This window comes from Ursus arctos, unplaced genomic scaffold (assembly GCF_023065955.2).
Source record: "Ursus arctos isolate Adak ecotype North America unplaced genomic scaffold, UrsArc2.0 scaffold_4, whole genome shotgun sequence".
NCBI classification, from domain to species: Eukaryota; Metazoa; Chordata; class Mammalia; order Carnivora; family Ursidae; genus Ursus; species Ursus arctos.
Window position 1 is genome coordinate 31,216,086 of NW_026623056.1, and position 27,751 is coordinate 31,243,836.

Below are 27,751 nucleotides of genomic sequence, written 5' to 3' on the forward strand. Positions count from 1 at the left end.
ACCACCATGCCAAAGAGGCCATGTGTTGGTGTTTGGGTCAACAGTCTCAGCTGAGTCCTGCCTTCCAGCCATTTCTGCCAAGCCACCAGACATAGGAATAAAATCTTGGATCTTCTAGATCACAGGTCAGCAAACTGCAGCCTGCAGACCAAATCTGGCCACCACCTATTTTTACAAATAAAGTTTTGTTGGAATGCACCTGTACCCATTTATTTAATTATTGTCTATGGCTGCTTTTCCATTATAGTCGTAGAGATGAGTAGCTGTGTTAGGAACCATATGGCCTGAAAAACGGAAAATATTTTCTATATGGCCTGTTACAGAAAAAAATGCTGACCTTTGCTATACATCAGCACTGTCCAATAAAAATACAATGCAACCACATATATTTTGAAAATTTCGAGTAGCCACATTAAAAAATTAAAAAGAAATACATAAAAATTAATTTTAATGATATATTTTATTTAATTCAGTATATCTAAAATACTATAATCTCAACATATAACCAATATAAAATTATTAATGGATATTTTACATTCTTTTTTCTGAATAAAATCTTGTAGGTATTTTATACTTATAACACTTAGATGAGCTACATTTCAAATGATCAGTAGCCACATGTAGCTAGGGCCTACTGAATTGGACAGTGCAGTTCTAGACTACCTATTCACCAGATTAATACCAACCACCAAGTGACTTCAGCTGATGTCATGAGGAACAGAAAAATCACTCAAAAGCCTGCCCAAATTTCTGGCCCACAACATAGTAAGGTAGAGTAAATATTTGTTGTTTTAAGCTGCTAAGTTTGGGGGCAGTTTGTTATGCACTAATAGGTAAACAGAACAAATTGAATAAGTGTTTTATAGGTGAAGGGGAGTGGCTTGTAACGATTCTAGACAAAAGGAACAGCAGGTGCAAAGGCACTGGGGCAAGAGGGAGCATGAGGGAAGGTTGGTGTGGCTTAAATGACTAGAGAAGTGGGGAGACAAGCCTGCCTAGGTCAGCAGGGACCAGACCACGCTTATCTTAGGGGTCAGTGAAGGATTTTGGTGTTTATTCTGAGTGCAACATGAACCACTAAAGAAATTAGATGAGTGACATTATGAGTTTTGCATTTTGAAAAGACAGCTTGGCTACTATGTAGCAAATGGATGGTAGGGAAGCCAGAACAGATGCCAGAAGACCAATCAGTTGGCTACTACAGTCATTTAAATGAAAAAAGATGGCCGCTTTGTCTAGGGTGGTAGTAGGAGAAGTAGAAGCGGATAGGTTCAAGCAATATGTAGGATTATAATCAACAGGATGTGAAGATGAGGATAAGGTATTGATTGACTGATTGATTGATTGATTGATTGATTCAGTCATTCATTCATTCAACAACTGAGTGCCAGGAATCACTCTTGTTTAATAGACTAACACAGTGGATGTTATGGGGCTTTTTTACTTTTTCACTTGCACAAATAATGGGATATTCATTTCTCTAAGTAGAGTAGGATAGCTTAATGGAGTCTGGAATGCCAGATGAGTTTGTATTTGATGTGATAGAAAATTGAAAGTTTGGGATTAATATTTGGGAGCAGAAAAATTATGTAATGAAAGTTTAAAGAAAATAAGCGGGTCAGTGTCCTGAGGAAGGAGGTGAGAGCTGGTACCAGGGTGATTAAGAAAGCCAATATTAAAGTCTCATAGACCTGAGATGAAGAGGCTGAATCAGCATAGGGGCAGTGGGTATGACAAGAAAGAGATGAGCATGAGTGACGCCTTGATGAAAACGTGAACCCTCCCTGGTGTATGGTGGACACAGGAGATAGTGATTAGCTATGGATGCGCATCATGCATCTTGAGCTTTACTGAGCTCCCCTACCAGCCATGTCTCTTTCTAGCTCAGGCTAGATCATATGTCTGACTTGGTTTCCAGTCTTGTCTTGGAGCAAATCCTCCTGGCCCCCCGTTTGTGGAGAATTTTTCATACATAACACTGCCTTACTTTGAGTAGCTGTCCTTCCCCTCACCCATCTGGGAGCATGGTGTTTCCACACAGATATGAGGGGAACAGCATCAGTGATGCATAGGTACCAAGAAGAAATGTCTATGTAGACTCATAAGGAGGAGAAGGCTGCTTTTATTCATCCCTGATGTTGTGCGTAACTAAGTATTAAAATCAAGAGTCCATTCCCCTCACTCACCCAAAAGAAGGAGCATAACATGGTGAGAGCATTTAGCTTTTCAGTCTCCTTATAACAAGTTTGTGTACAAGACAGATGTCCAGTTCTTCTAGTCATATCTAGAATCAGATCTTTTTGAGTCAAGGAGCATCACTTTTCCAAATTATCAATAGTTTTGCAAACCATTTTTTCCTTTTCTACCAAAAAGTGCCTGTGGGTAAGCATCATGAAAAATTTTACAGGTGAGTCTGTGCACATCTGTTCAAGGGCTCCGCCTACCACAAATAAGACCCACAGAACTCACTAAAAGATATTTATGCCAATCCTGGCCCTGTAAGAGGGCCCCTTCCTGTTCTCTCAGAACCAGAATCATGGTCAAAGAGAGAAAGCCAATGTTTCAAGGGCACAATTTGAGGGACGTCCCCTCTCCCCAATCTATGTACCAACCCTACCCTGGTGCCTGGAATTCCCAAATTACTCATTCCTTGGGTTAAGGCATTTTTGAAAGCCCCTATTAAAATGCAAATGCTAGCTAGAAGGGAGCAATGTTTTTTGTTTTTAGCCATTAAGAGTTAAGTTCAAATTAATTTATCTAAATAGGAAATGGAACTCAGAAAGGAATCATACATGTCAAAAGAAGGAAAATAGTGAATGGGAACCTTGCTATTCTGATGCGGAGATGGAAAGTGCTGAAGACACATTTTTCTTCTACACATATTCAAAATGGCGTCTATTTCCCAAACCTTACCCTGAGTGTACTACAACCTCAGGGAGTTCAGAAACTAGTCTCCATATTAGGTTAGAGATGAGGATAAAGGTCCAATAAAGGATTGTGTGCCCAGCCTATGGCCTGATCCTTCTATTCCGCCCCCTAAATACTCTTTATTTGCCTGACCAAGAAAGGTGAATTGTCAATATTTGCTTGGAATCTGGAAAACTACTTAGGAACCTTCCCCCCACCCTCCTTGCTTGTTTCAGACATGTTTTGTTCTTGTTCTATTTCTTCATAGCTTTAGTCTCCTGGCCCAGAGACCCCTGAACTTACCTCCCACCTCTATCCAGTTTTGAAACATGGTATTTGAATCTCGATTTTCTCCTAAAGAATCTGGCTTGGCTTACCTTTTCACCTCTTATCCTCTTTCCTTTCCCACCTTAGCCTCAACTCCATAACATCCAATCCTCATCTCCCAGAAAGAGACATCTGATATCCAGGGATAATAGGGTACACAAAATATCAAGCTCAAAGACATAGTTATTAAACAGTGAGCAAAATCAAAAGAAGCCATTTCCCTGCCTTCAAAGCATTGTTGCCATACAATCATTTTAGTGTGACTATCTAATTAATACTGTTCTCCCACTAGTCTAAAATCTTCAAGAGTAAAAGGACCATGTCTTTTATGCTCCCTGTTAAAAACCCACTACCTATGACATAGTTGAGCCCTCGATAAGAAGTATATTTAGAACGTACCAATGAACAGAGATTTATAAAAGCTTATACACAGGATAGCTCATGTAAATAGCATTAATGGTACCTGCAACAGCAAACACGTGAAATAATACAGAACTACAAGCTTGTGCACATACTTAGACTCGTTTAAGTCCAGAGTCTTAGTTCCAAGATTGAGGTTACCAATCCTGGCCCTATGTCAGAGGAATAGACCATCTCCTTAGTTATTACAATTTGAGAGGAGTGGGAAGTTCCCTTGGCCAAAAATTATTTTCACCTGTCTCTCCTTAAATAACTATTAGTGGAGGCACTATTTTAAGCCTATTTGCAAATGCAAATATGTTCATGGTATACAGAACACGAGAAACCACTGCCTGGGCTCTTTTTTGACCTAAGACTTTCTTTTCAAATGAGCTATTGGTCTCTGGTGCCAAGAGGAGACAATATTGTGATGGGGCATTTTGATGGGAAGAAGAAATGGAGAAAAGAGAAAAAGAGAGAGAGAGAGAGAGAGAGAGAGAGACAGGAACAGAAAGGCCAAATAAGAAAGCAGAGACTATGCAGAGGCTGTGGGTTTTGCTCCAGTTCTCTGGACTTCTCACTGGCACAAGGGGCTCAGGCAGGGCCAGGATCCTTGGATAGCTTCTCCTGCAGCAGAGCTACTTGGAGCCCCCAGCACCCTGAGGCCAAGGGTGGCTGCTGGTTGTTTGGTAAGTGGTGCCTTCTGTTTCCTGCCTGTCCTGTCTCTTAGCTCACCAAAGCAGACAAAGGGATCTGGCTGGAAGAGACAAGTTTTTGTAATGTCCTACCTCCAACATAGCCAGACTCAGAATCAAGCCTGATGATCAAAAGCTTTATGCATGTACTCCACAACCCTTCTTAAGAACCCACTCCGTTTCCAGCCGTCAGACCCACCTCTGAACATCTGCCCCAGACGCAGCTTCATCTAACACCATGCTCCCCAGGCATACGAGCTTCATAAGAACATACCTGTCACAAATGCCCATCCACTGCAGCTCCCAGAGACCAGATGCATAAGCCCAGTGGCATTCCCGAGGAACACAGAAGCAAGGTATTAAGAATAAACAAAGAAGAGCCTTTGTGAGCTCCCCAGAACCTCCTAACACTCCTTGTAGAGAAACAAATAATGTCAGGGCTGAGGCTAGAACTCAAATGCAGAAAGGGGAACTGACAAGAAAGAAATAGCACCACAGACAGGGGCTGGTTCCAGATAACTTCTGATGGCAGGTGGGCATTTCCACCGATGAAAATGACTACAAATGCACTGGTGGAGAGTGAGTGAATGTAAAGCCCTGAGGAAACTCCCCAAAGACAGCCCAGCCACAAACATGACAAAGACTGACAGAGATCCAGGAGTGCTGCCTTTGAGGCCCAAAGGTAAAGGTTCAGCTCAGTTTAACAAGTGTTTTACTGGGCAGCCATGTACCCCGTACTGTTTCTGGCTTGGCAGGGCAGCAGGAGACAGTCTGCAACCAGAGAACCCAGAGACTGGGTATTTTTCTTCTCCTACCCCCAAACCATTCATTTGAGTATACGTTCATGGATCCTGTTAGAAACCAATTAACATACACGGCCCTTTTAAAAATTATCCGAATCTAATCCTCATTGTCTTAATCTAGAATGTTTCTATTACCTTGGCTCCTATTCCTGGAAGTGGTGGTACTCTTGAGCCTGGGAACAAATCACAAGCAGAAGACTGAAAGCTGTGTGAATGCCAAGTGGATTTTTCCAAACCTACTGCTTCCGCTGGGACAGCCTTCACACATACAATAATCCTGCCTCAAATGTATGGTTTCTTTTCTGACCCAATCAGGCCCTGAAAAGTCCTCTGCTCGATGGTGTGTGTGTGTGTGTGTGTGTGTGTGTGTGTGTGTGTGTGTGCGCGCATTTATGTGTCTTCTGAGCCGTCAGCATTTGCCCTCAGGAGAGAAGGCATGCCTCCCTCTGAGCATGCCTCCTCCACTCTCTTGGAGGCTAGCTGTGCCCTGCAGGGCTGGAGAAATTAAAAGTAACAAAGGGAAAGCTGTTTGTTGCCAGGGTTGAGAAGGAGCACCCAAGCAAAGACCTGTGGTGCAGGGGAAGTAGCATAGCATGGGTTTGGAACTGGTGCCCCAAGGTCAAATCCTGGCTTGACCACTGAGCCCTGAACAAGTTCTGAACATCTCCCCATCTCAGTCTTCTCATGCAGAAAATGTGACCAGCATCCTTGCTGCATTGTTCTGAAAGACAAATGGGATCTTGCTTGTCAATCGCCTGGCACAGAGCACGCTATGCAGCTCCCTAGTCTTCATTATTACTTTTCTGTCTTCCTTTCAGACTTTCCAGTTCTCACTTTGACCTTTTTTGACCACAAAGATTATCCTTAACCACTGGAAAGGTGATGGTCATTCTTCCCAAAACTGGCCTGTCAGTCAACTCCTTCACCTTCCATCCAGGGCCTCTCAAAGCCATAGGGCTCCTGTGTGGGTCCTGGCCCCTGACTCATACGGTCTTCACTTCCTCTCACCCATTCTGTGTGCATACCTTGGAAACTTCATCCTTTATGCGGATAGGCCCCACCTGGGGTTTTCCTCTGGATTTTACAATCGTATATATTATTTTTATTTGAAAGGGTCCATTTAGTTTCCTTATTGTAACACATGAAATTACCCATGTATCAGGGCACAGGAGAATTAATTTACATTCCCCTCAGTTTTTAAGTTTCCTTCTTTTCCTTGTACTCAGCAGTCCAAATACAAAATAGACTAAATTGGGAAGTCTTGCTGTCAAAATGTTTGGAATAGTATTTCCCAAACTACAGTCATTCTAGCTACTGGTACCACTTCATATCTATGTCAAATCTGTGTTATTTTTTATACACTTATTTTCTCTTGACTTACTTTGAGTCAGTTTATTTTAAAAGGAATCTCTTATCAATATGAAAAATTCTAAAACCCAGTATCATTTACCATAAATGAGGGGTGAGTAAAAATAACACCTCACATAGAGCTTTGGAATTACAGAGACCTGGGTTCAAACTCTGGCTCCACTAGTTGATATGTGTGTGTTCTTGGGGAAGTCACTTAACTTCTCTGAACCCTAGTTTCATCAAAGAGGTAATACTAAATATCTCATAAGCTTGTTGTGAGGATTAAATAGGAACACATATAGATGGTACTTCACACTGATCCTGATATATAGGAGGTTTTTTTTTTTTTTAAAAAAAGTTGTTTTATTGTGTTCTCTTTTCCATATCTTCTCTCATCTCCTCATTTCAGCTCCTGCTTAGAGCAGTGTCCAAGGCACTGCAACATCAAATTAATGGGAGATAAGGGGTGAGGCCGGCAGCAGAAACAAAGGACAACGTGGTGCATGGAATTCTCTTACTCTATGACTTCATTAGCATTGCAGGGTTGTCTAAGGGGCCTCAGAAGTCCTCCCAGTCTCTCACTGTGAAGCAAGGACCCCTTCAATGTTATCTCTAGTAGATGGATGTCCAGTGTTTGCTTTCTCACTTATGTTGGAAAACTCACTACCTGATAAGACAGTTACAAGAGAAAGGTCTTCTTTATAGTAATCTCACATCTCTTACCTTTCCCTCCCCAGCCCTATAAGTACCATCTAGTTGTGTCTGCCATTTTCTAAAACTACTGGTATATGTATTTTTAATCCCTTTACATAGAACACTCCAAATAGTTGAAAGCAGATATCAGAAATTTCCTCAATAGTCTATTTTCTCAGCTAAATAGCATCAGTGTCCTCAACTTTTCCTCATACGACATGGTCTCTAGAACCCTAACCAACCTGATGGTTCTCCCACTGGCACCTGACTCCCTGAATTTATCAACATACCTCTTTGCAGAGAGGGCTCACAGAATGGAATGCACGGTGATAAGATCACTTTCATTAATGAGTCAGAGATCACATAAGCCTGTGAAGAGTTGTACTGGAGTAGCTGACTATGATTTTTTTTTAAATGTCATGTCAGATCACCACCTCCTGGCCCCATCTTATTTGTGTGTTAGTGTTCAGCCAATCAAAATTACTCTGAATCCCATATATGTCTTTCATTGTATTAGTCATCCCTCCAAACCTTATGCCACTCAAAAATTTGATAAGGAGGCCTTACTCAAAGGTCATCAGAGCCAAGGATGGATGGGGTTCATCAGTGATGGTGATCGACAGTATCAAATGCTGAGATGAGGTTAATAAGCAAAATGAAGATCAGTTCCTTGTGTTTAGTAAGGAGGAAGTTACTAGTAACCTCAGAAAGCTGCTTTCTGTGTGGGGCTGCTTCCTCCATGTCTCACTCCCAGATGTTCTAACGTCTGAGGAGACCAAGGCTACAAGAAAAAGCAGCAGGAGGGGAGGGGCCATAGATGGTAGCTGGGTCAGGGAAATAGATACCTTCATGATGTTCTTGCTCAACTGTGCCCAAGAGATATTCCTCTGGGACCACATAGTTAGGATCTACTCTGGGGGCAGGAAAGGGCAGAGCTAGGAACTTGTGGACATTTGGAAAGATCAAACACTTGGCCAAATTTTCCAATTCCAGACATATATTTGTTTGTTATACTTAAATGGCTTCCTGTGGTTACTGGTCAAGAGCCAATATAAAAATATTCTAGGTTGTAGTGGTTCCAATATTGCACAAGATAGTTTCCACAAATAATTGTAGCAGCATTATTTATTGATATGTTAGCGTTTGTTTTCTGAGATTTCTTTTTTCAAGATTTACTTATTTATCTGACAGAAAGAGAGAGCACAAGCAGGGGGAGGAATAGCGGGAACGGGAGAAGCAGGTTCCCTGCTGAGGAAAGACTGACCTGGGGCTTGATCCCAGGACCCTGGGATCATGACCTGAGCAGAAGACGGACACTTAACAGACTGAGCCACCCAGACATCCCTGTTTTCTGAAATTTCTTGACACATAGATTTTTTGCAGGGGAGAAAGCAGAAGAGACCTAAAGTCAAGGCACTTTTGGACTTTGGTGAAAGCCCATGGAAGAGATACAGGTGTTCTAGAGGAGAATAAAAAAGAGAGTGCTTTTGAGATGCAAGAGGAAGGAGGGGCAGAGGTGTTTGGGTCCTGTGAACGTGGAATCCAAGCACCCCCTTCTCAGTGCTCCCAAGAGGATAAAATCTTTGGGAGTGATGGCTCTTGCCTACAGAGGCAGTGCACTTGGCTCATGGGCCTCAGTTGATAACCTCATTCCCCACTGTGGCATGGGGACAGAGAGCTGCCAGATTTCACAGACTACCATGGTTCAGATAGTTAGGTTGCCAATGGCAACCAAGACATTCCTCCATTTCTAGGCATCAGGTAAGCTTCCTGAATTCTGACTGGGCTGCAGGAAGGGAAGGGCACCCCTGTATGATCAAGATGGAATCTCTTACACAACTGGTCTCACAGGTGAGATTATGTTGAATTAAAGGAAACACGAAAAGTGATTATCTCTTACATACCTGGATTCCTGGCCAAATTCAGACTCTACGCATAGTTCCTAAACAGTTTTTAGTTTAGAAGTCATGCAGCTGAGGAGGGTTCTGTTCTTGTTCCTAGCCCTGCTACACAAACTCTCTTAGTGTAGGATAGCCAGCCACAGCTCCCAGACCTGACTCTTTCCTTTCAACGAAACTCTTCTGGGTTCACAGACAGGGTTCCCTGATACCACTTGAGAGGGAGCGTAAAACATTTGCTATAAAGTTTTTCTTTTACTGTTGTTGTAAAATGTGTTTCTAAAACGCTTCCTCCTTGAAGCATAAACACAGTAACTGCTCAGGGAATGAAAAGATAAGCCACAAAGTGGAAAAACATATTTGCAAAGCACGAACCTGATAAAGGACTGATACCCAAAATGTACACAGAACTCTTAAAACTCAAGAAAAAGAACAACTTCGTCTAAAAATGGGCAAAAGATCCGATCATACGCCTTACCAAAGATGATATACAGATGGTAGCTAAGCATATTAAAAGATGCTCGGTATCATATGTCATTAGGGAATTGCTAATTAAAACAATAATGAGCTTCTACACACCTATTAGAATAGCTAAAATTAAAAAAAAAAAACCTGACAATACCAAATGCCGACAGGGATGTGGAAAAATGGGAACTCCCCTTAATTGCTGGTGGGAATGCAAAATGAAATAGGCACTTTGGAACTCACTGTGGCAGTTCCTTACAACACTTAACATAAGCCTCCCATGTTATCCACCAATCATACGCGTAGGTATTTACCCAAGCGAATTGAAAACTTATGTCCACACAAAGACCTGTATTTGAATATTTATAGCAGCTTTCTTTATAATTGCCCCAAACTGAAAGCAACTAAGATGCCCTTCGGTAAGTGAATGGACAAACTGCGGTACATCCATACAGTGGAATATTATTCAGTGATAAATAGAGATGAGGTATCAAGCCATGAAAAGACAGACAAACTTTAAATGCATATTTAATGAAAGAAGATGTTTAATGAAAGAAGCCAACCTCAAAAGGCTATGAACTGTATACTTCCAACTAGATGAAATTCTGGAAAAGGAAAAACCATTGAGACAGTAAAAAGATCAGTGGTTGCCCAGGAATGTAAGAAGGGATGACTAGTGCAGCACAGTAAAACTTTCTGCATGATACTGTAATGGTGGATATATGTTTTAAATTTGTCAAAGCCCATAGAACTATAGAACCCAAAGAGGGGCACTTAATGTAAGGATGAGTTTTAATTAACAATATTCGTTCATTAATTGTAACAAATGTACCACACTAATGCATGATCATAATAATAGGGAAAACCGTGTGCAGGGGAGAGGATATATGGGAATTCTCTGTACTGTCTGCTCAATTTTTCTGTAAATCTAAAACTGTTCTAAAATAAAGTCTATTAATTAAACACACACATGCACACACACACACTAACCACATGCACTGATTTCTGGTAAAGCAACTAAGTTAATGACATGATATTTTAGAGGGCTTCTACACTAGTGGGTAAGAAAATTAGCATCAGTTTCACGGTCCACTGTTCACTTCTCCATGTTGCACACTCATAATCAAACACCATACATAAAACATTGCTGCAAAACATCTCTAATTTTGTATTTCTGCCCTCTATTTCGACATTTTCTGCATCTTTCTGGTGCAGAATCATAGGTTTTTATGTCAGTTCCTTAGGTACGTTAAAAAGTCCCATTGTTTTCTAAGGGCCAGATCAATAAAAAATAGCTTTCAGTTCCATGTTTCTGGAGGAACATTCTTAGAAACGTAGTTGAGTTTCTTTTTTCTTTGAGGGGGAGATACAGTGTTGGCCTACATTTAAAAGCAATTTTATACAGTTAAGCTTTGGGGGTTGAGTCTTTTTCTTTTTCTTAGCCCAAGTTTTGCAGCCTCCATTTTTATATTTTAGAAGAGGGTAGGGAGGGACCCTCACTCTTAAAACCTCTAGCTCAGGTCCTCTCTAGTCCTGGGCTGGTGTCCCTAGCTGCCCTGGGGAGTCTTATTTTATTCATGAGAAAGTGAATTCACTTTCTCGTGATGCAAATTCACACCCATCATTCATGCGTGCTAAGAAAGAAGGAACATGTATTGTTTCTTAATTTATATTCGATCAACTTCTGAGCACAGAAACTAGGACTCAGTGACACACTTTTGCCTAGATGTCCTCTAAGGAGAAGTCAGAAACAGAAAGGACACCAACAGTTATTTACAAGATTCTATCAAGTGAATGCAAAAGATTCTCATCTATACTTTTTCTCAAAACCAAATGGTGGCTTCATAGAACATATCCGAACTTCAGCAACAAGATACATTTGTTTGGACTGAGGATTACATTAGCATGTAGTAAAAGGCAGGATAAGGAAAAATTGTCAAAAGGCAAGTATCAGAATATGCACATTTTAGAAAAAGAAGTACTGTTGTACCTGGGATGGGTGTGGCCTTTAGATGAACTGTTACTTTAGCAGCATGGGCAAGTGGGGAAGTTGAAGAATGTGGCACCACGCAGAGCTCAGGCTAAGGACAGCAACTCCAAAAGGTAAGGAGCCAGCCATCCCAAACCCAGGCTCTGAGAAGGGTTGGGTATCTGGTGGAGACATGGCAGAGTGGGGTGGAGGTGTCCTGTGGCATACCCAGAATTGGGATTTTCTGGGAAGTGTGATTGCTACAGTGTGGTAGGGGGAGACACTTCGTTGTTTCTTCCAGTGGAACAAGACCCATCACTGGAGGATAGGCTCCAGGGGCCCATTGGGAACTGGACCACAGATCAGGAAACAAAGCCAAGCCAGAGAAGAACAACAGCTTGGGGAACTGAGAGACTCACAGCTCACTCCCTGGACACTAGACATCAGAATTGTAGCAGCAAGACCACATCCAGAGCACCCTTCCCACTGTGCCTGCCTGCTATCTGTACAAACATGTCAGAAAAGGGACTGGCCAGAGCTTCAAGGGTGGTTCCAGGGTGTCCATGGGAACTGGTAACAGCTGTAGACTCTCGTAACAAACAAATACACATATTTTATGCTTCACCTTTGTTTCTACCCATCTTTGTATCTTAACAATATTTCCCATTTTCCAATAATACTTTAAAATCCAGTGATGTAATTGCACCACTTGGAATTTCTACTTTTTAGTTTGCTCTCATCCATTCAATAAATGCTTCACTAGCCTTAATTGAGTGTAGGCTTGGGCTGGTCCTAGGATACAAAATGAGCAAAAGTAGAGGGTCTCTGCTCTGCGAGAGCCTGCAGGTGAGGGCAGGAGACCTATACCGGTCTAATAATGTCAAGGGACCTGCCCCAAGTGATTTTCAACATAAACAACTTCAGTTATGTAGGATGTCCTAATGATTAAATAACTTCTTAAGAGCATGTGGTAGATTCTAACTAGGTTGTATAGGTCTCAGTTAAGAAAAAGGAATAGGCTTCTCTAAGAAATGTTGGTTCTTCCTCATTTCATATTTTAAATGGTCACTGTGTCTGCATGACCATCAGTCATGGGTGGCAGAGTAGAGAACTCACTCGAGAGAAGGGTGGACTAAAATGATACTTAACTTCTAATTTAATAATTCAATATTCTAGCTATCTAGTAATGTTTACAATACAATCGTAGAATCTCAGAACTTCTGAGAGTTTAAACAAAAGATGGCCTATTAGTTAACAAAATAATTATTAGATGGCCTATTAGTTAACAAAATAACAAATAACAAAACTATGTAAAATCTTTCCAAGATGAATGAAACACATACAGCAGTAAGTTTAAAAATTGATACCAATAAACTACCAACATCAGTGATGGCACCTTTCAGAATTCAACAAAGTAAATATATGATTCCAAATGTATTATTCTTTCAATCTTGAGTGTTACCTGGGAACATTAAACCCAAATTCAGAAGATTGTGATCTCTGAATTTAAAGTGGCCCATTTGCTTAAGGGTATGCTCTTACACATTCTGAGAAACTGTCATTTCTTTCACAAAGCATCTGACATTTACCATTTCCTTTAAACCTTAGTTAGAAAAAATAAAATGAGGTAATATTCTAAATGTAAAAGTGGCTTGAAGAGTTAGGTCCATATGCTTTTTCCTATTTGTGCAGAGGAAGGAATATAATACATAACAAAACTAACACATTTTAACAAATGGCAGCATATCTCAAATTTAGGGAAGCATGATCTGTGAAAGCACCTTTTTATGCAAAATATTTATATAAGAGCATAAATAAAATGTGCTCTACAAAGTAAAATAAAATAGATTGGGGCATTTAGAACACAGCCAATATGACTAGGCTTGTTGAAAAAACAAAACATAACAAAAAACCACTGGATTTTTTAAAGCTTCCATTTCACAACAGGGTTGAGGGAGGGGACATTGCACACTCAGAGGCTCACTTTCTTGTGGCATCTCTGTAACCAAAAGCAATGCACAGAAGACTTCTGGGAACCCTTAAAATATACATTTATCAACCTGGATTTGCAATTTTCAAGTTGATGGTACAGAACCATTGAGATGTAATTTTGCAGCTCCCTTCACATGCCTTTCTCTGGAAGATTCTAAAGGTCCACCACCACACAGACACATTGCTACCTGGAAGAAATTTTCCAGTAAAACAATATGTCACTCTTCCTACTCTTCAGCCATGTGAGTAAAGGGTAGCTTCTTTTGAAAAGTGCCTTAAATAGCTGTCCTCAAATCTGGTTTAAGATGGAAAATAATCTCAGATAAGCCTTGTACCAGTTGGCAAGTTTTAACAAGAGGAGTTGGAATTCTTTTTTTTTTTTAATGTATCTTTACCTTTTTTTTTAAAGATTTTTATTTATTTATTAATTCGACAGAGATAGAGACAGCCAGCGAGAGAGGGAACACAAGCAAGGGGAGTGGGGGAGGAAGAAGCAGGCTCCCAGCAGAGGAGCCTGATGTGGGGCTCAATCCCATAACGCTGGGATCACGCCCTGAGCCGAAGGCAGACGCTTAAGCGCTGTGCCTCGCAGGTGCCCCAGGAGTTGGAATTCTTAAGGACAGCATTCGTAAACCAATCTTTGTGATTCATGTATTGGAGGCAAAATATTGTATTTGTCATCATACTTGAGTTGCATTTTCACTGTGCCTGGCCTATTTGCATACAAACAAAAGAGACTATTTTTAAAAGAGGTTTTCTGTGTTTTTGTTTTGGTTCTTTGGGATGACTGTGGTAAATAAGGGAGCAAGCCATTTTCATACCTTGGATTTGACACATTGTGTTTATGTCATTCTTCATTCCTCTTCCTCATTACCCACTTCCAATTCATTGGTGGCCAGTTTTGGGGTCTCTGTCACCTCTTGTCTGGACTACTGCAATAGCTTCCTGGGTGTTTCCCTTTCACTCTCCTTACCCCATCATTACCCTTCACCAAAAGCAATCTGATTATGAAACCTCCTTACTTTGAAGACTTGCTCCCTTTTCCCTCATGACCTAGTGGCCATACTTCTTAGGAAGACACAGAAAGCCCTTCACAGCCAGAATCCAACTTTTCTCTTCTGCTTTTATCAGTCAACCCACATAACTTACCTTCTAGTCGCACTTGAACTGTTTCACTGTCCCTTGACCCTCCTAGACCTTTCAGGACTTTCTGTATTCTTTGCCTTTGCACAAGCTATTCCATCTGCCTGGGATGCCTTTCTTGCCTTTCTGTATGCAAAACTCCCCTGTTCCTTTGAGATCCAGATCACTCCACAGTTCACAGTTGGAATCTTCCCTGCCATCCTTCCCTCCTTTTTCACTGTATCTGTATCTTCCTCCCTCCCAAATCACATCATTTACTCTTTCATTATAACAGTTTCCTCCTTGTGTTAAAATTTCACTGCTCATATGGATGTCCTGTCCTGACTTCCACAAGGGCAGGGAACATGTTTAATTCGTTTTGCATTCCTGATACTTAGTGCAGGTCCAGGAAACATTTTAAAGTTAATATCTGTTAACTGATCACTTATAAGCTAGCCATTCTGTTAAGTACTTTAAGTGCATTACTTCAATTAATCTATACAATAAATGTAGAAAGTTTTGCAGATGAGGAAAGTGAGTTTCAGAGAAGTTAAGCCACTTGCCTAGGGACAAGCAGCTGGTGATCTCAAGGTTTTAGCAAGATATAGAATTGAATCTGTTTTCATTTCTAGCTGATAATGCTATATGACTATCATTAGAATGTCAGTGTACTTTTTTGGTGTGGTTTGGCTCTTTATAAGTAAGTCTCTCCACTCTACATTTTACTAATTTTGCAACCTTGAGTAAGTTACCAAACCTCTCTAAACCTCAATTTCCTCATTTTTTTTCAATGGGGAAAATAATACCTAATGTATATGGTTATTGTAAAGATTCAGGGACAACACCTATGTAAGGTTCCCAACCCCACCGCTGCCCATCACAGCAATCACTTATTCCTCCTGCTCTCAGCCGTGTACTTCATATTCTTCCATTCACTCACTTCATTCTTACCCTCTGAAAATTGGAAACTATTAAACCTTCTAACAGATGAAGAAACAGGCTTAGAGATGTAAATAACCTGCCCAAAGTTCCTTTAATCCAAGGAAATTTTCTTCCTCAGTTCCCCCAGAACTAAATAGTACCCTCAGATCAGTACCTAAGTGGTGTGTAAAGGGATCACTCTGCCTGTATGTGTGAAAACACAACTAGAGGCATTAAAGAGATTGAGTTTGCATTTTTTTTTAAACTTTTTTCCCCCTGGCAACCATGAACACTTAACAAGCCAGAGAATTTTCTTGAAAACAGAATCTTGGGTGAGCCACTGCATGGACATATTAACTTTTCTGCTCCCTGCTGTCTAAATTCTCCATGTCCCTCAAATTTCCACCTCTCCACTGAGGCCTCAATCAAGTTCCCCTCTCTCTACCAATCCACTTCCTTCCAACCCCCAAGCAAAGATCTTGGGACCACTTCCAGCCCAGTCAGAAGGGAAGAGGTAAATGCTCTGCCTTAGGATCTGGCACCCTGGGGAAGTGTCTTGCTGGGTCCACATTCTCGAAACCCCTAGCTTCAGTAACTCTCAGCTCTCACCTGTCTTATTCCATTTGGTTATTCCTTCCCACCTGCTGATTCCTCACTGTCTAGGCCAAGGCTTTTAGACTCAAGTGCCTGCAGGGTCCTGGCAGATAATGGAAATCAATGAGCAAAGTAGGCCACATAGGAAAAGGAGAACTTATACCCCATTGGAAATTGAGCAGCCTCTTCCAGATTCACCAGTTGTTACCATATGGGAATGTGGGCCCAGCATTACTGGGTATTCTGATTTATGTGAATTCTCCAGATTTTTTTTAAGTATTGGTAACTAATTATAATTTAAGTTTTAAAATTTTTTTATCTTTTATTTTTTATTTTTAAAAATTATTTATTTTTATTATGTCCAATTAGCCGACATATAGTACATCATTAGTTTTTTATGTAGTGCTCAACGATTCATTAGTTGCCTATAACACCCAGTGCTCATCACCACACGTGCCCTCCTTAATACCCATCACCTGGTTACTCCATCCCCCCACCCCCTTCCCTTCTGTAACCCTCAGTTTGGTTCCCTGAGTCCAGAGTCTCTCATGGTTTGTCTCCCTCTCTAATTTCTTCTCGTTCAGTTTTCCCTTCCTTCTCCTGTGGTCCTCCACGCTATTCCTTGTGTTCCACAAGTGAGCGAAACCATATGATAATTGTCTTTCTCTGCTTGACTTATTTCACTTAGCATAATCTCCTCCAGTTCCATCCATGTCGATGCAAATGGCGGGTATTCATCCTTTAATTCTTATCTTTATCACTTGGTTGCCAGAGGTTGTTTTGGACCCTGACACAACACAGCTCTCTCCTGAGCACAAATCTTTCCACGCACAGATCTGTCTTGCTGCTAAGAGTAATCTCATCCTTTCCTGACTCCCATAATATATGCTCTCATAATGCTTGTTCAGAGCTTTGGTCTGGTATTAGACTCTGTATCAGCTATGCGACCTGGACAAATTATTTAACATCTCTAAGATTTAGTTTTCACTTGTGGAAAATGGGGGATAATAATACTACCTACCTCCTGGAGTTGTAAGGATTAAATGAAATAATATATGATGTGATATAGTATGCCATAATGCCTGCCACGTGTAATGAAGTTTCCACCATTCATGTGCCATGAGGGTATAATAAACTATAGGCCTGCATCACACTTCTGTTATCTGAGAGTCTCTATGGGCATTCTGTGATTGCCACTCCTGACTTACAGACTGTATCTCACCACTAGATTGCTTTTTAACTTGATTTCATCCTGCTTAGCAGAGCAATATAAATTCACTGTAGATTTAGCAATTTCAAAGAAAAAAAAACCCTATTTCTGTAATCCCACCAATCTAGAGATAACCAGTATGACTATTTTGACATACTTGATGCTATGTTGTTTCTATGCATTATTTTCCTTATAATTCCATAACCTTATGATTCCTTCTATCATTAAAAAGTAATCAACACATGTGCACGTACACACACATACACACACAAGTCATCAACAAATTCATTTTTAATTTACTTAACCATTCACCTACTATGAAAAATTTAGGTTGATTCTTATTTTTCATTATATTAAATAATGCTATAATAAACATTTTGTACACAAATCTTTTCCATGTCTCTTATTATCTATATCCTTGAAGGTGAAATTATTATAGAAGAGGAATAAACATTTTTATGATAAACAAAAATGGTAATTTATATATCTTCTAGAATTAGAAGTGCGAATTTGAATACGTTACCCATGATGACTAATAAGCAAACAAGTCTTTATAAATTAAGAGCAGACATTAGCAGACGTAACATACTTGAAGTCCAGAAGGCTAAACCACGGCTTTCATAGCTTTGTGAAGATGTACGTAATTACCAATTATAGGACAAGATTCTTTTTTAAATGTTTTTGGCATCCTACCTTACATAAAATATATTTTAGGTGGTTTTGTTGTTTGGCTTTCACCTTATTCACCTGCATTGAGCCTGCCCTTCTCTTATTAGAGGTTTCCTATAGTGACTTCTGGGTTTTAAGGAAGAATCCATTTGCTAGAACTGAATCAGAAAAGGCAAAGCTAAAGAAATTTAAGACAATTTAAAATACAGAAAACAATAGATTTAAAGAAAAAGAATGTGAAGACCGAAATATTTTATTTCCACGAGACTTCACGTCCACCATAAATTCTAATAAGCCTCATGGCATTGGTGAGTACTCATAGCCACATTTTACAGATGAAGGCACTGAAGTTCAGGGGGCAAGGTAACTTCCCCAAGGTGACACTGCTGGTAAACAGAGAACTACTTATTAACTACTTATTGTTTGACACCAGCCAGACTGACTCAAAACTCTGGCACTTAGCCAAGACATACTGCCTATGGACAAATGGAAAGCAGCTACCTTTGTTCTCCTGTGGAACCTCGCACACTTCATTGTTACTTTTTAAAAATCATCATATTTGATATATTTACCTTGAGAAATCATGTTACTCATTTTGGTGTATTTCTAATGTGTAGCCAAGGACCTGGAACAAAGGTGCTGAATGAACTGAAAAATGACTAAGAACAGAGAAATAGGCAGTTGGCCAGAATGGGTGTTTTTAAGCATTTTTAAGCTTCTTATAGTTGGCAAATTGCTTTCCAGAAAGGTTATCATCATTCATAATCCTACAATCAATAGTATATGAAAGTACCATTCTTCTTGTATATTTATTATTATTAGAGAGCGAGAGAGAGAGAGAGAGAGAGAGAGAATCCTAAGAGGGGGAGGGAGAGAGAGAGAGAGAGAGAAAGAATCCTAAGCAGGCTCCACATCCTGCATGGAGCCCTACACAGGGCTTGATCTCACTACCCTGAGATCATGCCCTGGGCCAAAATCAAGAGTCAGACACTTAAGCTACTGAGCCACCCAGGTGCCCCCTCATTAGCATTATTATCTCCACCCCAACAAAACATAATTTGATAAATAAAAATATGTAATTGGTATTTGCATTAGCATTTCTTTAGTGTTTAGTGAAGTGAACATTTTAGGTTTTTTTAAATTACTTTCTTTAAATTACTTTTTAATTAACTTTAATTCAAGTATTGTTAACATACAGTATTCTATTAGTTTCAGGTGTACAATATAATGATTCAACAATTCTTTTTTTTTTTTTTTTTTTTTTAAAGATTTTATTTATTTATTTGACAGAGATAGAGACAGCCAGCAAGAGAGGGAACACAAGCAGGGGGAGTGGGAGAGGAAGAAGCAGGCTCACAGTGGAGGAGCCTGACGTGGGGCTCGATCCCGGAACACCGGGATCACGCCCTGAGCCGAAGGCAGGCGCTTAACCGCTGTGCCACCCAGGCGCCCCTGATTCAACAATTCTATACATTACTCAGCGCTTATCAACATAAGTGTACTCTTTAATCCCCATCACCTGTTTCACCCATCCACCCATCCCATCTCCCCTCTGGTATCCATCAGCTTGTTCTCTGTAGTTAAGAATCAGTTTTTTGGTTTCTCTCTCTCTTTTTTTCCCTTTGCTCATTTGTTTTTTTCTTAAATTCCACATATGAGTGACATCACTGGTATTTATCTTTCTGTGACTTATTTCACATAGTATAATACCCTCTAGCTCCATCCATGTTGTTGCAAATGGTAAGATTTAATTCTTTTTTATGTCTGAGTAATATTCCATTGTATACATATATACACCACATCTTCTTTATCCATTCATCTATCGATGGACACTTGGGCTGCTTCCATAATTTGGCTATTGCAAATACTGCTGCAATAAGCAGGGGTGTGTGTATCCCTTTGAATTAGCATTTTTGTATTTTGGAGGTAAATACCCAGTAGTTCAATTACTGGATGATAGGGAGGTTCTATTTTTAACTCTTTGAGGAACCTCCATACTGTTTTCTACAGTGGCTGCACCAGTTTGCATTCCAGCCAAACAGTGCACAAGGGTTCCTTTTTCTCCACATTTTTGCTAACACTTGTTTCTTGTGTTTTTGATTGCAGCCATTCTGACAAGTGTGAGGTAATATCTCAGTGTAGTTTTGATTTGCGTTTCCCTGATAAAGAGTGATTTTGAGCATCTTTTCATGTGTCTGTTGATCATTTGTACGTCTTTGAAGAAATGTCTGTTCATGTCCTCTGCCCATTTTTTAATTGGATTATTTGTTTTTTGGGTGTTGAGTTGTATCTTTAAATTACTTTTTAGATGTTTTATTTTGAAATAATTTAAGATGCCAAGAAAGTTGGAAAAAAATGTATAAGGAGGTCTTTTGTACCTTTCACCCGCTTTCCCCCAATGGTAACATCTTGTATAACTGCAGTACAACAGTTAAAACCAGGAAATGGACATTGGTATAACCCACAGAGTTTATTTAGATTTCACCAGTTTTATGTTTTATGTGCCTTCATCCGGGTGTATGAGTGTGTGTGTGTGTGTGTGTGCGCGTACAATTTTATCACATGTGCAAATTCATGTAACAACTGTCATTCATGTAATAAGGAAATATTTCATTACCACAAGTCTCCCTTGTGCTAACCCTTTGTAGCTGCATACCTCCTCCTTTCTCCAGCACCCATGGCTAAACCACCGATCTGCTTTCTTGTCTTTATGATTTTGTTATTTCAAGAATGACCTATAAATGGAATCAGATGATATGTAACATTTTGGGATTGGCATTTTCACTTCACATAATTCTCTGGAGATTCATCCAAGTTTTTGTGTCTATCAATAGTTCTTTCCTTTTATTGCTGAGTAGTATTCCATGGTACATATGTACCACAGTTGTTTAACCATTCACTCGATGGATATGGTTCCCCCGTTTTTTACTATTATGAATAAGTCTGGTATGAATATTCATGTATTGATTTTTGTGTGAACATAGGTTTTTCATTTCTCTGGGATAAATGCCCAAGACTGAAACTGCTGGGTCATATGGTAACTGTATGTTTAGTTTTGTAAGAAACTGTCAAACTGTTTTTCCAGAGTGGCTGTACCATTTTATACTCCTAACAGCAAAATATGAATGATCCAGTTTCTCTGCATTTGGCAATCATCTGATGTTACCATTATTATTTTTTTTTAGTCATTCTAATAGATGTGTAGTGATATCTCACTGTGGGTTTAATTTTTATTCTCATAATGACTAATGATGTTAAACATCTTTTCATGTGCTTACTTGTCATCTGAATATCCTCTTTGAGAAAATGTCTTTGTATATCTTCTGCCCATTTTTGAATCGGATTGTTTGTTTACTCTTTAATCTGATAGATGAAAATATCTCATTGGAACCTGAATTGGCATTTATTTAACACCTAGTAAAAAGGATCATTTTTTATCATTTATATTTATCTTTAAAAATAGCTTAATTATTAACTACATTGGATTGCTTTTGTCAATTTACAATTGTTGGTCTCTATTCCTAATTACACAATAAAGAGTACATGTTAGTTATTTTTTTTTTCTGTATTCTACACAGTTCCTTAAAATGATCAGGTTCTTGAAAAGGTGTATTGTTTTCTTGGTTGAAAATAGTTGCAAGATGAGGGTGCTGATCTAGGTTTATCTTTTGGGTAGTTATTTTTTCAGGTTTTTTCCCATAGTTAGTTTCTGGCTGATATTGACTAATTGGTTTATTTAGCTAACTATTAATTAATTCCTTTTTATTTTTATTAGGTTTTTTAGTACAGTCAATTGCATTCATTTGATCCCATATAATATAGAACTGTGACATTTGGATTGTTTGATAATTTCCCTAAGACTATAGAAAGCAAATTTTAGACTCAATTTGACTTCAGAGCTTTCTAAGAAAATGCTTTAATACTTCTTCTTTCTAATTCTACTATATTTTCTGTTTAAATCATGAGTGAGCCCCAAAATTCCGCTTGTGTTTGTTTTCTTCTTTACATCACCAGATTTACCACAGTCTTCATCTCTGAGAAGTCTCAAGTAACAACTTTCTTATGGCTTTACAAAATAGAATGGAATCTCTTTTGTGTCAGTACTAAAAATCTAATTTGTAAAATGATAGCTGCAAAAATCTTTTTCTTCCTGAAAGCCTTCTCAAACCATTTTGGTGGGGAAAAGTATCTGGTTTTTTAGCAATTAAAGTAGAGAAAGGAAAACTCCAGGTCTGGCTGACTGGACTCTAGATTGTTTCCATGCGGCGGTTATGGACAGCAGACGTGCGTTTGGTCCATTGAGGAGATCTCCTTTCATTGCCAAATGTTTGCAGGAGTGGTCCCTGTGCTGCCTCTGTATTCTCAGCTCTATGATTTACTCCCTCTACTGAACTGGGAGATCTCTGCAAAGGTCACCAAAGGCCTCTGGACTGACATTTTCAGTCATTCTCCTACTTCACCTTTCTGCAGAATTTGGCACTGTGGCTACCCTCTGCTTTGTGAAGTATTTTCCTTCTCTTAGCTTAGGTAACATAATCCTTTTTCTTCCCTCCCTCCCCTATACACTTATCCCTAGTTTCTTTCTCTGGCTGTATGAACTCTTCTCACCAAGGTATTATGCACACTACCAAGTGTATTAGTTTGCTAGGGTCGTAGTAACAAAGCACCACAAACTGTGGCTTAAACAACTTATCTCACAGTTCTGGAAGCCAGAAGTCCTAAATGAGGGTGTCAGCATTGCTCGTTCCTTCTGAGGGATGTGAGGGATGGATCTGTTCCTGGTCTCTCTCCTTAGCTTGTGAATGGCCTTCTTCTCCATGTCTCTTCACATTGTCTTCTCTCTCTATGCATGTTTCTCTGTCTAAATTTTCTCACCTATCATCTTGGATTAGGGCCTACTCTATTAACCTCATTTTGGCTTGATTATCACTGTAAAGACCCTATCTCCAAATGTGGTCACATTCTGAGGTAGTGGGGTTAAGACTTCAGCGTATCAATTTTGAGGGGACACAATTCAATCATTGACAGTCCTTAGACACATTTTTTTCTGTTGTATCTCAGGTGTTTCAATGTAGAAGTTTGGTAAATACTGTTTGCCTTTCCCTGGGGATCTCCTATTCTTGCTTGCATCTATCTCCTCCCTTGGTTTTTATGACATCACTTTTCTCCTGCTTTGCTCCAATCTCTCTAGTCCCTCTGTGATGTCTACTGTGGACGCTTCATCCTCATCTCCCTCCTTAAATGTCAAGGTTTTCCAGGTTCCATCCTTGGCATCTTCTCACTCCATCATCCTTTCTCCCTAGTGATCTCACCCACAATGAGAATTTTAGCCTTCAGCTGTACTCATGCTGAATACTGTTAATATCTATTCCAGCCTATACCTCTTCTTTGAGTTTTGCACCTGTATATTCATTGGGCATCACCATCCAGCTGCTCCACAGGATCTCAAATTCAGCATGTTCAAAAATGAACTCACCTTCGGTCCTCTCCTTCCCCTGGCTCAAACCCAGTCCACTTCCTATATCCCCCACTTTATGAAGGATGCCACTGTGTACTTAGATCTCTCCTTCCAAGCTTCACATCTTTCAGAAAACAAATCCTGTCAATTCTTGTGCTTAAACATCTTCTAAATGCATCCTCTCCTCTCTGATCCCACCATAATTGCCCTGGTTTCATATCCTCAACACCTCTCCTTGGATTATTTCAATAATTTCCTAAATGATCTCCTTGTCACCCAAATTATTTCTGCACTCTGCTGCCAGAGGAATTGTTTAAAACAAATGTTATCATACCTTTGCTTGTTTATTATTCTTCAAACTTAGGCTGTAACTTTAAGATAATCATGGCTGGATACCCGGGCTCCAGGTTTCCTTGTTCTGGCCCTCCTAGTTTCTACCTCATCCTCTGTTATTGCTATCTGTCAGGCACCTTCTCACAGCAATACTTGCAGCCCCTCCACCCCCCATCTGTCTATTTAATCACCCAGACCTTGGGTCTTTAAACCATGTTGACCCCCCATGAAACTCTCAGCTGGTGGTCTATAAAAGCCTCAGCAGATCTCTGAGCCGTCTCTTCTCTTCTGTTCTATCTCTGCTCCTGGCTTCATCCCTGCATCGAAATTGACTCTCTGCTTTCTTAACTTCACCCCTATTTCCAGTATTTGGCTTCTCATTGTAATCAGAGTCATTCCCAGGAAGTTGCTGGCCTTGTCCTTGGGCTCTGTCTATTTCAAGTCAGCTTCACTGGGAACCCAGGCTGTCTTAACAGGCTAAGAGGGTACTGCACACTTCTGTTGGAAAAAACCTTCCTGAATTCTAGTTCTAGCATTGCCATCAAGTAATTGCGTGATCTTCGACGGATCACTTCCCCTCTATTTCTTAATCCTAATAGTAATAGTAATAAAAACAACTAATAATGATTACTGAGTACTTATCAGAGCAAGGTTCTAAGCACTTTACAGGGGTTCTCTCTCACAATCACTTATGACTTATCGTAATTATCCCCATTGTACAGATAAGAAACTGAGGATCACAGTTTTTAAGCAACTTGTCCAAGGTTATACAGTCAGAAAGCAGAAGCTAGGATTCAAGCCCCAGCACTCCGGTTCCAAAGCATGACCACTTAACCACTGCCCTGTTCTTCCTTCCAATATGCAGCTCACTCCAGAGCCATGCCATCACATCTGTAAAATACGGAAGTGAGCTGTCTGGTCTTTCCACATAGAACATTCTACGAAAACCGGCCTATTAGGATCTAGTGAGTATATTTGAAGTTAAACACAAAAGGCCAAAACCCTAAAAATGGAATTCTACAAATTATGAGTGACCATGTAGTACTAGACAGCTGTCTCCTTTTCTGAGAGAAGCCAAATATTGATTTATTTTTTTAATTATCTAGTTTTATTTTTCTGCCTGCAGATGTGATCCAAGTTCAAAAGCACAAAGTAGAAAATAAAAATCATCTGTATTTCTGATTAACATTGTGTATATACATTTATCATGTATAAAAGTAGTAACACTGTACATTCTGCTTTTTTTCTTTAGCTAAACACATTAAAAATCATTCTACAATAGAATTTTTAATGGTTCATGGTATTCCATTATGGATGTTCCATAATTAACCAACTACTTATTTTAAGGCATTTAAGTTGTTTCTAAGTTTTTCATCATTAGAAACAATGACAAGAAAAATATTTGTGTCACTAAAATTCACAAACATATATGATTATGTCTTTATAATAAATTTGTAAAAGTTGAACTTCTTGGTTAAACGGCACATACATCTTAAGGACTTTTGATTTGTATCACCAAATTTTTGTTCAGAAAGATTATATTACCATCAGCAGGTAATAAGGGTATAAATGTTCCTCCTGCCTTAGAAACTTGTAGGCTTCTTGCTTGCATGCTAGTTGCTTCTTAAAAAGAAACCTGCCATTTTGATAAAGAAAAATAATACTTCACTGTTTTAATTAGCATTTCTTTTATTTCTGTTGAGAGTCCACATTATTTATTGGTTATTTATATTTTAAAATTTTTCTGTTCATTATCAATTTTCAGGCACTGTGAAACAGTGAATCTTAACAAGAACAATATAGACAGTAGCCTGTGGTTCTATGGATGTCTGCAGGCAGCATTAGCATAATTAAATAGTATCACTGCTACAGTTTCACAAAAAGGATAAATTCAGAATCTTTTTCATACATGTGTAATATTTCAAAATTTTACTGCAAGGAAAAAGACTCTTTCCTTGGAAATTAAATTCTAATCTTCTGAAAAAGACTCAGCAAAGCTGTTTCCTGAACCAGTAAGCACTGCATAGACAAGTGTTACTTAGATTTTCAAAGAACAATAATAAATAATGACTGATTCCAGCTGGAGGGTGGATGTGACTGCTTCCAGTAAGTCACAGCCACAGGGCTGTGTCACACATGAAGAAACCTTGTGGTGCAGAGCAAAGCAGCAAGAAAGATTTTAGCTTTACTCTTACATGAGCAGTGTGATCCTAGCAAGTTATTTAGGCTCTTTAAGCCACAGTATCTTATCTATAAAACAGAATGATACTATCTGTCTGAGAGTCATTGTGAAGATTAAAATCCAATGACTATATCATGAATAAAGTACACAATACATCATGTATGTTCAATACTGCAGAGCTAATTGAATTATTACTCTACTTTTTTCTACTATCTCACCCTGCTCAGAATCTCCCATGGCCTGTTTGTGACTCATTTTCTGGTTTCTGCATTTTCTTCTTACACCTCTTTTTCCTCTTCCTTTTCCTTGGCCTCTCTCCTTCTACCTTCTCTATCTCATTCCTCTGCCCCCAGGCCAAACTGTCCTTGGCATACACAAAATTTACTCTTGACTTTGTAATGCTTATGCAGACATTTAAACTTTTCCTGATTCTTAAAATCAACAACTGCAACATTTAAATATTCGAAAAACAAATTTACAAAATCAAAATTAATCACTTAAAAAAACACAGCAACCACTAAACTTTTTGGCATCTCAAATAATTCTTAACTTTGAGTGGCAGTCAAACATCTTCGGTAGAAATTTCTTTAAAAGATCCCCTGTGCTGGAGCTACAGGATCGACCGAGAGTGGATGCTCTCAGAAGGAGAGAATGGCTTCCGGGACTTCATCTAATTTTTCACAGCGTAGATTGTTCTGTATCCCAGGTGTTCGTGCTTTTGGCTTGTGTATAACCTTGCCCTTAATACATATTAGCACTCTTGAGCAGGAAGGACAGAAAACAGAGCACCATCCTCAACCTCAGCCTTCTGCTGAGGTAACTTACCTCCATTTTTTTTTTAAAGATTTTATTTATTTGAGAGAGAGAGAGCACAAGAGTAGGGTGAGGGGCAGAAGGAGAAGCAGACTGCCCACTGAGCAGGGAAACAGATGAGGGGCTCAATGCTGGGCTGGATCCCGGGACTCCAGGATCATGACCTGAGCCAAAGGCAGACGCTTAACCGACTGAGCCACCCAGTGCGTCTGAGGAAACTTAACCTTAACTGCCTGTCAAATAATAATAAGAATGATCACTCACCATCTGAGATACATCTTGGCTGCGGCGGCTCTCGTGCTAACGTCTGGGAATGCCTCTTGTCTGTCTGTACTAATCTGTGTTACGGTGGAAGGAGGAGCAACTCCCTCTATGCCTGTGAAAGCCTTCCTCTCAATGACTGTATATCCTGTAACTTTTTTCAATAAAGGCTGTTCCTCTTTTTTCTACAGATTTTGCCAACACTTGTGGAAGAAATTTAACCCTTTCCTTGCATTTGAATTCACTGACCTAGGTCTAAATATTTTTTTAAAAACAATTCAGTGGCTTGAGTTCCAGACCTGACATTAAGATGAGACTGACTAAAATTCCCCCTCTTGAAATTCCCTCAAAAAACCTAGAAAATAAAATAATTAAAAAGAAAAAAATCTCTGCATTTATAAATAGAATAAAGAATATTCTACAATTTTGGTAAGATAATAACAAGTATGATTTATTATGGATGTGGATTGGGAGTGATTAGCCTCTTCCTTCTGATTTCCACCACAGAGATAATAGAGGATTTCACTGAACTTTGGGAGCAAGGGAAAGTCCTGTGAAAGCTGCACAACCAAGGAGGGCAAACAAAAACTACTGCTTTTATTATTTCATTCTTACTAGAGGCAAAGATTAAATTGATCAAAGAGAAATTTCCTGAAATAGAGGACTGGAAAAAAAAAAAGCAGTATCCTA

The 27,751-nt window shown here is 39.5% G+C and overlaps 1 protein-coding gene across 7 annotated transcripts in view; it reads right to left on the reverse strand.

Moving 5' to 3' along the window:
• CD86 (CD86 molecule) overlaps nucleotides 1–27,196 on the reverse strand; it is a 64,477-nt gene extending 37,281 nt beyond the window's left edge. For 2 of the 7 annotated variants that reach the window (XM_048215097.2, XM_057306679.1), the window contains exon 1: nucleotides 27,065–27,192. In XM_048215097.2, the coding sequence (XP_048071054.1) occupies nucleotides 27,065–27,078 (14 nt within the window). In that variant the 5' untranslated portion in view covers nucleotides 27,079–27,192. Of the gene's footprint in view, nucleotides 1–4,602; nucleotides 4,943–27,064 lie in introns of those variants that run through there. The other 5 variants (XM_044382550.3, XM_057306681.1, XM_057306678.1 and 2 more) reach the window with 5 other exon arrangements.
• Nucleotides 27,197–27,751: the final 555 nt, after the last annotated feature.